This window comes from Nannospalax galili, unplaced genomic scaffold (assembly GCF_000622305.1).
Source record: "Nannospalax galili isolate Female #2095 unplaced genomic scaffold, S.galili_v1.0 scaffold286, whole genome shotgun sequence".
NCBI classification, from domain to species: Eukaryota; Metazoa; Chordata; class Mammalia; order Rodentia; family Spalacidae; genus Nannospalax; species Nannospalax galili.
Genome location: NW_008359442.1, coordinates 3,650,210 through 3,662,420, shown reverse-complemented (window position 1 = coordinate 3,662,420; position 12,211 = coordinate 3,650,210). Strand labels below are relative to the sequence as shown.

The 12,211-nt window shown below is 37.9% G+C and overlaps 1 protein-coding gene across 4 annotated transcripts in view; it reads right to left on the bottom strand.

The window, feature by feature from the left end:
• Asb3 (ankyrin repeat and SOCS box containing 3) overlaps positions 1–12,211 on the bottom strand; it is a 148,027-nt gene that overhangs the window by 47,691 nt on the left and 88,125 nt on the right. For all 4 annotated transcript variants that reach the window (XM_017795581.2, XM_008823021.3, XM_029558623.1 and 1 more), the window contains one exon: positions 9,435–9,632. In XM_017795581.2, coding sequence (XP_017651070.1) covers positions 9,435–9,632 — 198 coding nt within the window. The remainder of the gene's footprint in view (positions 1–9,434; positions 9,633–12,211) is intronic.

Sequence of the window (12,211 nt, the reverse complement as noted above, 5' to 3'; positions counted from 1 at the left end):
GCACAAAAATAGACCCATAGATCAATGGAACAAAATTGAAGGCCCAAATATGTGTACATGCAATTTCAGCCACCTGATATTTGATGAAGGGGCCAAGAACGTTCACTGGAGGAAAGACAGCATGTTCAGCAAATGGTGCTGGCAAAACTGGATCTCCACCTGTAGAAGAATGAAACTAAACCCCTATCTTTCACCTTTCACAAAAGTCAACTTCAAATGGATCAAAGACCTCAATGTGAAGCCTGAAACTCTGAAACTGTTAGAAGAAAACATTGGCAAAAACCTACAAGGTAGAGGTGTAGGAAAGGATTTTCTAAATCGGACATCAATTGCTCAGGAAACAAAGTCAAGAATCAACAAATGGGACCTCATTAAACTAAAAAGCTTCTGTACATCAAAGGAAGCAACCAGGGAAGTGAAGAGAAAACCCACAGAATGGGAGAACAGCTGACCTTCCTAAAATAAAGATCTCTAGATAGGCTGACTAGATTCACCAGATGGACAAGTAGTGGGGAATGGCCGGGGGTGCTGACCACACAGCAGACAGTAGCAGGGATATCAGAGTATAAGGGCTCTAGTGGGGGAGGGAGGCTATGGGAGTGTGCTATCTGGGAAGTGGGTGTATAGTCAAATGAGATGGTTTAGGATGCTCTGTGTGATATACAAACACACACACAAAAAATCAAATTTTTAAAGGATGTATTACATTTGAGGAGGAGGCATGGAGGTTTGCGTCATGCTAATCGTAGAGGTGGTGGACAATACCGTTGAAGTCTGCCCGATGACTTTGTAGACATACACAGGCGCCAAGGATCCAAGTGCAACCGATTATGACTGGTAATAGTCAGATACATACAGATTGGAGATGCAAGTGCCAACATCTCAGTGTTGGTAGCAAAAACAATGAGTCTTTCTGCAAGGAACAATATATTCTAAAATAAAATGGAGATCTTTTTTAAAGGTTAAAAACTCATCCAATTTTATGTCTTACAGGGCTTATACTGAGTTCAATAATATATAACTATATTAATTAACTGTGAACCTAGAAACTTGCATCCACTTGTGGAAGAGATGTACCCTTGCTCTGGAGTGTTACTGAATATGTTAAAGCTGTAGTGAAAAGCTTCTAATCATGTAGTTATTAAAAAAATTTTTTAATGATAAAAAAATAATAATTCTTCAAAACATAAAAATTTGCTCCTTAATAATTAGCAGATGTGAAAACCATTATCACCAAAATCTACCTGGTAACTTTATATCCATGCTCAGATGCCAAGGAGCTCAGAAAGTAACTGTGACTAATAATAATTTGATATATAGATTAGAAACGCATGTGCAAACACCTTAATGTCAATTGCATTAAAAATGAATTTTTCTGTATGAAACTCTGTACTTTAATAATGAAATGGAGATCTTTTTTAAAGGTTAAAACCTCATTTAATTTTATGTCTTATAGGGTTTATACTGAGTACAACATTGTATAACTGTAATAATTCAACTGTAAACCTGAAAATGTACAACCAAATTTTGTAAGAGATGCATCCTAGCTCCGAAAATTGTTATTGAATATGTCAATGTTGATGTAGTGAAAAAAATTTAATACATGAAAAGTTAGATAAAAAATTAACATAATGGGTTCAATTAATAACATTAAAATTTCTAAAAAGTCTATAAATACAGACACAATATATTTATTGTAAATGTAAATTTATCTAATTGTCCAGAGTCTTCAAACCTTTGTAGATCCCTTTTAGAAATTTACAAAGCACACTACCAGAAGAAAAGTCTCAGAAGCCCTCCAGAAAAATTACTTAGCACTGCTTAACCCTGTTTCCCAAATTTACTTAATAATAGAACTGCTTTTATGCAATGCAGTATCTTTTAATAATCTACAAAATTTGTAGTCTATGAAACATCACCAAGCATATTATAAATCCTCAAGCTGAGATAGTCTTTGGTTAAAATATAAATAATAGGGACATATCTATATATTTCACTTAAAACTTTAATTTATCTTAAGCTGATAACTTGTTAAGTCCTCAGATCCTAAAGGGAGAAAAAGTCTACCCAGTGTAACACAAACATCACAAATTAACTGACACATTGTGCCAGCACATTACATAAACAGAACACTGTCAAAATCTGAGAAAGAAGAGAGATTTAAAGACAAAGCCTAGTCGAAACCCTATTTCTAGGTTTGTATTCCAACACTACATTCTGTGAAGTTTAGAAACAGACAGAAAAATGGTACTCACATAAAAGCACAGTAAGAGAAAATGCTACATGAAAACAAGATTTACTTTAAACAGACTGAAACAGGCATTTTATGTTCAATTAGGCAACAAATGTTTAACCAACTTAGCTGAATTTGATAATTCATATTTATATCATTTAAATTCAATATTATATAATTCGAATTTATATCATTACAATATCAAGTTAATTTTAGAAAATGCAATCTTCCAAGTTACCTGGTATAAGTGATGTGACTTAATTTTAACTCTTATTAATTAACTGGAAAATAAGATATAGGAAACCCATTGTATCACTTTTAAAAATAAAGTAATACCATAATTACTTTAAAATTAAATTGTATTCAATTATGCTTGTGTTGTGAATGGTGATTCTAATTAATATAATGAATGCTTAGACGTATAATTGTTCAGGATTCAAATTTTAAGATATTCATTGAAAGAAATGAGAAATACTAATTTTTCAGCTTTATGTTTTGCTCCCTCAGATAAGGGCTTTGTTAGTCTCTTCATATGCTAAAATAAAAACTTTTGGGAAAATTAAGATTTTCTTGATTGATCAACAAAGCTTTATACAAAGTCCCAGAGTAATCAAGTGGTTTTCATTTCACATGTTGAGTAACTGGCACGCTACGACATTAACTGCCAGACACTAGCTAATTTAATGTAGTACAAAGACTAAAAGTTTAACTGATTTTCTTCTAAATAAATGGAGGACAGTAGGAAGAATAGAACCAACCCAGACATTTCTCTACGTGTCAAAAACTGCACAGGGCACTGCTGCTGTCGGCCTCTTCACCTCCATACAGTAAAAGCGACTCCCAGCTTTCAAAATTAATCCCTTGAGAAGGGTTACCCTTCAATTAAATTCCTACAAAGCAGATAATAATGGCAAAGATGTACTAAAATGTAATGCTCTGTCAGGCAAGCAAATGAAGTCAATTAGAAAGACGAGGAGAACAGAATGCACCGTCGTCACATTACTGATGATTTTAATGTTTTGGCATTTTTCTATAGGCTAACGATATTTTCCAAAGACTTTTCTTACTGAAAACCTACCTTATTAATTAAGAATATACTTACTTCAATTAAAAAATTCCCAGACAGAAAAAAAAACTTAATCTCATCCACAGGCCATTTCAAGAACCACCAAGAGGGATTTCAACTAAATTTTACATGGTTCTTCAAAGAACAGAACTGTAAGCTCATGCCTGTGACCAAGGACTATTTCACATAACACGGCTTCTCCTCTGTTCTCATGTTACAGCAATGTGGTTTTAAGCATGCTTTTCTTTGTTCTGTCCGACTGGGTGTACTAAAGTGCTTAAATCTATACATTCTAGTGCTTATCTGAAGTGGGAAAGTTTGGGGGTCATTTATAATTTACTTTTTTCCCTAGGCCAAGCACTGTCTCCTCTCCTGGACTGTGAGTAAGACCTGTTGCTACTGTTCCTTGGAGCTCTGTGGCTCTGCCTCTCACGCTGCACTCCATGTTTACTTATTCTGTTGTTCTGTCTGAATAATTTCTATTAGCCTATCTTCAGAATAGGCTTCCATTCTGCTTTGGAGCCCATATAGAGAATTGTATTTTCCAGCTTTTGCTTTTCAGCTTCTCTGAGAGTGTCTACCTTTTCAATTACTTCAAGTGTGCTTACTTCATGAAGCATAGCTATAACTGCTTTCAATTACTTGCTATTTCCAACATCTGGATCATCTCAGGGCTGACATCTGTTAATTGTCTTTTCCCATGAGACTGAATCTATTTTATTGGTTCTCCATATATCAAGTAATTTTAGACTGCATCCTAGACTTGGTAAATGCTATGTTGTTGGGATTCTGGGACCTGGGTCTTGTATCATCCTTTGAAGAGTACTGAGTTTGGGTTTGTTTTAGCAAGCAGATAACCTAGTTGGTTTCAGACTGCAATGTCTGCTTCATCTTCTCTGGACAGTGTTTCTACCTAATGTCAATTCAGCTCTCAAAGCCTTTGCTATGCTGCTTTGGGCCTGGTCCCATAGCTTACTTGAGGCTTTAGTGATAGTTTAAATTTTACTTTCAACATCTGGGTCTGTCCTGTGCATTTGAAATTTAGAATGAGCCTCAGAATATTCAGATTTGTATGCAGAATTAGAGGGTCCCCTCTCTAGCTCTCTCTTTTTCAAAACTGTTCTTATGCAGTCTGCCCCACAGTATTCTAATATTAAGCAATCGCTCATGTGGAAAAATAGGGTTTATATTGGAATTATTGCTGTTGAAAGCCACTACTGCTACCCAGCTCTAGAATAAGGCTCTCCCTTAGAGAAACTTTTTTAAAAAGTAAGCCGGAAAATCTATGTCCATGAGGGTCACCCCACCTATCACCTGCCTACCTTGGTCTATGTGACAAAATCTTTGGGTAGTTACTTTTTGTACTTTAACCAGTTTTGTTGTTGTTGTTATTACTACTGCTGCTAGTTTACTTGTTTTCTGAAACAGAATGTAGCTCAATCTGGCCTCAAATTCTCTACGTAACTGAGGATGACCTTCACCTCCCAATCCCCCTGCTTCTACCTCTCAAGATGTATTATAGGTTTATGGTGCCATGCTAAGCTTTATCTCAGTTTTTAAATGTAATTAGCAGAAGAGGAAGAGGAAGGCTATAGTGGAGATTATTCCACCTAAGCTAGAAGTGATCCCATACTACACATGAAGAATTTAGTAGCATGGAAGGGAGGGAGGGAGGAAGGATGGGAGAGAGGGAGGAAGGATGGGAGGGAGAAAAGGAGAAAGGGAGGGAGGGAATAATAAATTAATAGCACATAAGTTAATACAGGAAAAAACAATCTACAGAATTACTTACATACAAAAGTAAACCAGGGCTGGAAAGATGGATCAGCAGTTAAGAGCATGGGCTGCTCCTCCAGAGGACCCACCACATTCAGTCCCCAATACCCATGTAGTAGCTAACACCCATCCTTAACTCCAGTTCTAGGGGATTCAACACCCTCATCTGGCCTCCACAGGCATTGCACAATATAGGTACACTTACATACAAGTAGGGAAAACACTCATACACATAAGGGAAAGAGGGGAAAGAGAAAGGAAAAGTAAAAAGGGGGAAGAGGGAGGGAAGGAAAGGGGGAGGGAGATGGGAGGGAGGGAGAAAAGAGAGCAAGAGAAAATGATGCCTGAGGAAGAACACCCAAGGATATTCTCTGACTTCCACACATATGTGCATATGAATACATATACACACACAAAACAAAACAACAACAAAAACCAAAACGAAGAACCATAAAAATCCTTTAGAGGCTGTAGATATAGCTCAGTAGTAGAGTACTAGCCTAGTACATTTAAGATCCCCAGCTCAATCCCTAGCAGGTAGGCCTATATTTCTTGCATCTGAGAGATGGAGGCAGAGTTAACAAGTCTAAGTCCAGCCTGAGCAATATAGCAAGACACTGTGTCAAAAAAATACCACTACCAACAACAACACATACCACCAATTTTCTTGCTAGAGGCAGCAGAAGATAGTGGAGTGAAAGCTATTAAACAGTCATTTCAGTATGCTGACCTCCATAGGGACAGTGCCCAGACTACTGAGAGCTGCACAGGCACTGAGGAAAAAACAAAAATGGGCCAAGGATATACCAAGAAGCCGAGAAGCAAATGTCCTCATATGCACTCTTAGTGCAAACGTGAGGGGAGGAGCACAAGATGCAACAGCTTCAGTCAACTTATTCGGGTTTGCTAAGACGTGCTCAGAGGTGGACGAGCACCTCTGTTGAAGAAAAAGGAAAATTTGACAAGGTTTATTATGGTTAAAGAAATGAAAACCTCTGCCCTCACCACCCAACCCAAAGGGGAAACAAAAAAGGAGCTCAAGGATCTCAACACACCCAGGGAACTTCTTGCCCCCCACACCTCCCAGGAAACAAAGAATAGCTGGGTTTATCCATTTGTAATGTTGCAAAAAAAACCTGGGAGAGACGTGTAACAAAACTGCTTCACATGACAAGCAGGCTTAGGGAAAGAACGCTGCAGAGCTCAAGGAAAAGGCTGCCTACAGAGAAAAGGAAAATCTGATGCAGCAAAAAAAGGAACTGTTGCCAGGTGTGGTGGCACACCTTTAATCCTGTCAGGGAGGCACGGGGATCTCTGTGAGTTCCAGGTCAGCCTGGTCTACATAGTGAGTTTCAGGCCAGCTGGGGCTACGGGGAGACCCTGTCTCAAAAAGATAAGGAAAAAAAAAGAACTGTCAAGGCTGAATAAAGCAACCAAAAATAAAAGAAGATGAAGAGGATATGGAAGAGGAGGAAGCCAGAGGTCAAGATGAGGCTACTGAATAACTTGGTTCTAATGTGGTTTTTTTTTTTTTTTTTTTACTTGTTTTGTCTATAAAGCATTTACCCCTGTATATAACTTGTAAAGAAAAAACCTGAACTGTAAAATGGACTAAGATTTGTTTCTAATCTATATGGTGCTATAGTTAATACACTACCAAATGTATCTTTAGATATAGCCGTATCCTGATCATATTTTTCACTGCCACTAATCTTGCCTGGTATGATATGGAGACTGTAAACTGGCATGGAAATTTAAAGCAGGTTCTTATTGCTACATAGCACAAATTAGTTATCTATAAGGATAGGTGTTGGGGGGCTTTATATTTTGGGTTTTTTTAATCTTCCACTGTCTTTGATGCATCTTATACAAAATAATGGCTGTTCTATTAACTGAATACCACTCCGCAACTGAGAAAAAAATGCAGCTTGTGTTGTTGACATTCTGAATGCTTCTAAGTAAATAAAATTTTTTATTTAAATTGCTACTAAATACTATTCATCTCACTAGGTTTTAAATCTTTAAAGAACAGGATTTCTTTCTGAACTATATTTCAGTTTTCTCAATACATTCCATAATATGATCTATTTGAAATCTCTCTATGGTACTGGTCAATTAATGCTATTTACTTTGTAGCCATCAAAGAGAAAAAGTGCTGCCCTCTACAATTCTAACTAATCCTAGGAACCCAGAAGCCTATGTAAAGCCTCTTCAACTAAACATCGTCTGTCTAAATCCTGTAAATGGCATGAAACATACTGCCTAACTCTAGGACGATACAATAGTTTTAAGGTATGGTAGGGCTGGCAGGAACACTGTTGTATGGTCTACTCAAACTATACCTACAAGATGAGGCCAGAACTCAACAGGTATTAATAAATGAACAAAAATAAATAAATTTCTCACTGGGCATGGCAGTGCATGCCTTTAATCCCAGCACTTGGGAGGCAGAGGCAGGCGGATCTCTGTGACTTCAAGGCCAGCCTGGTCTACATAGTTAGTTCCAGGCCAGTTGGGGCTACAGGGAGACCCTGTCTCAAAAAGATCAAAAGTGAAGTAAATAAAAAATAAATAAATTTCTCAGAAGGAAGGAAGGTCGGTCATCCATGTGTGGTACACACACACCTGAACTCAGCAGAAGGGAGGCAGAGAAAGAAGAGTCCCCAGAAGCTTAGGGAGATAATACTTGAGGGGATTATACAATGAAATTCTATAAAACCATGAAAGTTGTGAATAGAGTGGGGCTCAAATACTCAGATTAAACAAAATTTCAAATCTTCACACTAAAATGTAAACTCAGAAGCCTAAATTTGGAACAGATAAAATGAATGACATTATATAGTGAATGTTAAGGGATACAGAGGTGTAAAGAAAGAGAAAAATCTTAGTGAAAAAGTTTTTCTTTAACATTTGTGTGTATATGTGTGTATGTATGTGCACGCATGTGTTGACAAACACATGCATGTTAGGCAAGAAACTACTTGTAGGAGTCTGTTCTCGTCTTCTACCATGTAGGGGATTGAATTCAGGTTGTCAGACTTGGTGGCAAGTGCCTTTACCCACTAAGCCATCTTACTAGCCAGTGAATAAGTATTGACAGAGTTAAATCCCATCATAGCTAAAAAGCCGTAATAATGGCTTCAACAAAGTCAATGAAATTTGTGGTATGCCTGTAATTACTTCTGCACCAATAAAAATAATAGCATCTGCCGGGCGTGGTGGCACACACCTTTAATCCCAGCACTCAGGAGGCAGAGGCAGGCGGATCTCTGTGAGTTCAAGGCCAGCCTGGTCTACATAGTGAGTTCCAGGACAGCTGGGGCTATAGGGAGACCCTGTCTCAAAAAGACCAAAAATAATAATAATAATAATAATAATAATAAAATAAAATAAAATAATAGCATCTATCTATACAACTTATTCCATTATTGGATGGATCACGGTATTATTTTATATAGCTTTTCTTATACATAGTCGTATCCTTGTGTGTGTGTGTGTGTGTGTGAGAGAGAGAGAGAGAGAGAGAGAGAGAGAGAGAGAGAGAGAGAAGAGAATGAGGGGGGAGTGTTTGGGTGCATGTGCTCATGAGGAAGCCAAATGACAATAGTGTCATCCTCAGGAAGGCTGTCCATTTTCTTTGAGATAAGAGTCTTCTCTTACTGGCCTGGAATTCACCTACTAGGCTAGACTGGCTGGCTAGTGAGCCTCAGGGATCCTCTTGCCCAGCACTGGGATTACAAACACAACCACCACACCAACATTTTATGTGGATTCTGGGGACTGAATCAAGTCCTCATGTTTACTGACTGAACTATCTCTCCAGCCCTATATTCTTATTCTTAATAGGTGTTTTAAAACTTTGGTTAAACCAAACACTTAAAAAGCGGCATTAACTCTACTACTTTACAGAACTGTGGTAGATTAACTAGGTTTTTTTTTAGTTTCTAATGTAATTATTATGTTGCACATTTAAAAAATGCTACATACCACCAGGCATGGCGGCACATGCCTTTAGTCCCAGCACTTGGGAGGCAGAGGCAGGCAGATGATCTCTGTGAGTTTGAGTTTTAATTCTTGACCTGTTTCAAAGACTAAAGACATCAAAGAAGTCCTGCATTTATATTAGTGCTTTTAAAGTATTTTCTAAAATTACTACACTAAAAATGCAATCCAGGTCCAAAAAGAAAAGGAAAATAATCTGACATTATGACTTCATTTTTGCTAGACTGAACAAGACACATCATAGCAAGTTTTCTGTGTTTATCTGTTTACTAAGTTTGCAAGTATCACCACAAAGAGAAATGACTTGGGAATACATCTCCACATAGCAAAAAACAAAGATGTGGTGAGCATACATACTCTTTTTGGAATGCCATGCACAGGGGAGAGCTGAAGCCAAAGACCAGGCACGTCTGGGCGTCGGGGCTGTAGCCGTTGTGGAGAAGCACTTCCAGGCACTCCTCCCGTCCTCCAAACACTGCTGAGTACACAGGGCTCACTTTGTCTGCTCCAGTGTCACTGGCCCGGTTAGTCAGTGGTATTAACAACTCCAGGATCCTAAAAATATACAAATTGGAGGAATATTTAATGCTTTCAGATGTACATGAGTGTAGGTAACATCTCTGCTACACATATTTTAAGAATCACCCATTGATTTAAAGAAGTCTTTCTGTCTTTACCTTCTAACTCCAGTAAATTACTCCATGCTTCATAGTGACTACAAATGCTAAACTTGTTGTTGCTTCTTAAATATCCCTGAAGAATTAAGCAATATAGTAAATAGGTAATATTTTCCTTTTTCACTAATTATTAAATGTCACCATCACCACCTATGTTCCAAAAATGTTATGTCTGATATCTTAGGATCTAATAAACTACTTAAATATTTATTATGCTTACTATAAACTAGATTGCTGGAGCAATGGCTCAGCAGTTAACAGTACTGGCTGCTCTTGAAGAAGACCTGGGTTCGAGTCCCAGCACCTACATGGTAGCTCACAACCATCCATAACTCCAGTTCCAGGGGATCCAACACCTATTTCTGGCCTCCATGGGCAATGCATGACATACATGCACTTATATATACATACATGTAGGCAAAACATACACACATAAAATAAAAATAAATTTAAATAAATAAACAAATTTTTTTTAAAAAAACTTATATCAGGAAAATGAGGGGCTAGGGACGTAGTCCAGAGGTAGTTTGCCTATCATGCAGGAGGCACTGGGTTCAATTCCCAGCACCACAAAATATGTGTACTGACCAGATGTGGTATTATATCCTTGTAAACCCAGCATTTGAAGGCAGAAGCAGGAGGATCATGAGTTCAAGGCTTGGCACATCTACATAGCAAATTCCAGGCACCCAAGGTTACATAGCAAATTTCTGTTTCAAAAAAAGAAATAAAAAAAAAAATGAAGTATTTTTCTTAAAACACCAATTTTTTTTGGAGGCAGGGTCTCCCTGTAGCCCCAGCTGGCCTGAAACTCAGGTTAGTCTCTATCTCAGAGATCTGCCTGCCTCTGCCTCCCAAGTGCTGGGATTAAAGGCATATGCCACCATGCCAGGCCCCAATTACTAAGAATTTTTAAAGATGGTGAGTGACATGAAATAAGAAATTACATTTTTATCAAGAAGAAATTAGATTTATAGTAAAATATATTCTCAGAAAAAATATGTAATCATTAAAATCTGAGGTATATTTACAAAAAAGCTTGTTGCTAAGTAGAGAAAGCTCTAAAGAAAATCACCAAGACATAATTCTTAGGTGATTTTAAAACTTCCTCCAGCAATTAGCTGAAGAAAGGACCAATCCAATCTTCTGAAGACAAAGCTTCAAAGCATTAAGTAGACAGAAAAGCCCCCTCTTTCTAAGGCCACTCCAAAGTGTCTTTATCACACTGTGTCTGTCCTTGCCACTTTTCCTTACATACAACATTAAGGAGAACCTACGTTCACAAAAGAGCCTCATCTTTGAAGCAGGCTACAGAGAAAATCATCAGTGGCAACAGAATTCTCAAAATTGAGCACAATTAAACAAATTCCTAGAGAGTTTTGGTTTCAATTTAAAGCTGGGTATAACTGCATAAAGATTTGTTTAAATAAATAATCAAGAATTGGAGAAAATATCAAATGTCTTATAACTTATTAAATAAGAAACCTACTATATAATAAATATGTCTAACTTTTTAAGGTGGGCTGGAAAAATTTACTCTCACAACCAACATGCTCACAAAGATTTTTAAGAACATAGTGAGGGGCTGGAGAGGCGGTTCAGAGGTTAAGAGCACTGACTGCACTTGTAGAGGACCCAGTTCAAGTCCTAGCACCCACATGGCAGCTAACAACCATCCGCAACTCCAGTTCCAGGGAATCTGATGCCCTATTCTGACCTCCATGTGTCTGCATGACATGGGTGCACTTACACACATGCAGGCAATATACTCACATACATTTTAAAAAAAAATAAAAATAAGGGGCTGGAGAGATGGCTCAGCTGTTAAGAGCACTGACTACTCTTGTTGAGGACCTAGGTTTGATTCCCTACCTACATGACGGCTACATACCGTCCTTAACTCCAGTTCCAGGGGTCTGAAGCCCTCTTCTGACCTCTGCGGCACTGCATGACATGGGTCACAAACATGCAGGCAACACAATCATACACATAAAATAAAAATAACAAAATATTTTTAAAAAAAATTGCTGGTGCAAGGTACATCACTCCTAGTAGATTCAAAGGGGGCGGCAGCCTGTTTAGATTTCTGAGGCAGAGTTACAGACCATGCATAGCACTGCTCGCTCAGGGCTTTTGCTAGCCCTCCTTGTGCCTCTGCAGTTTTAAGTCAACAACTGACTTTTAACTCCACAGAAGAAATCCACAGCTTTAATGAAATATACTATGAAATATTGGGAGTAATACATGATTGTGGATAAATACTGCCTGATGGACAATTGTTATTGGCAGTAGACACTGACAGTATGAATATGGCAACTTTTATTTTCCATGTAAAGACAAAGAGAATGTTTAGTTGTCAATGGGAGCCTCCAGCCTTTAGTCTAACCCCTTCTGTGCCCTTTTGTGCTAAAAATCTCACTTTCCAGAATAGGCCTGGAGTAATTAATTTACTTTGAA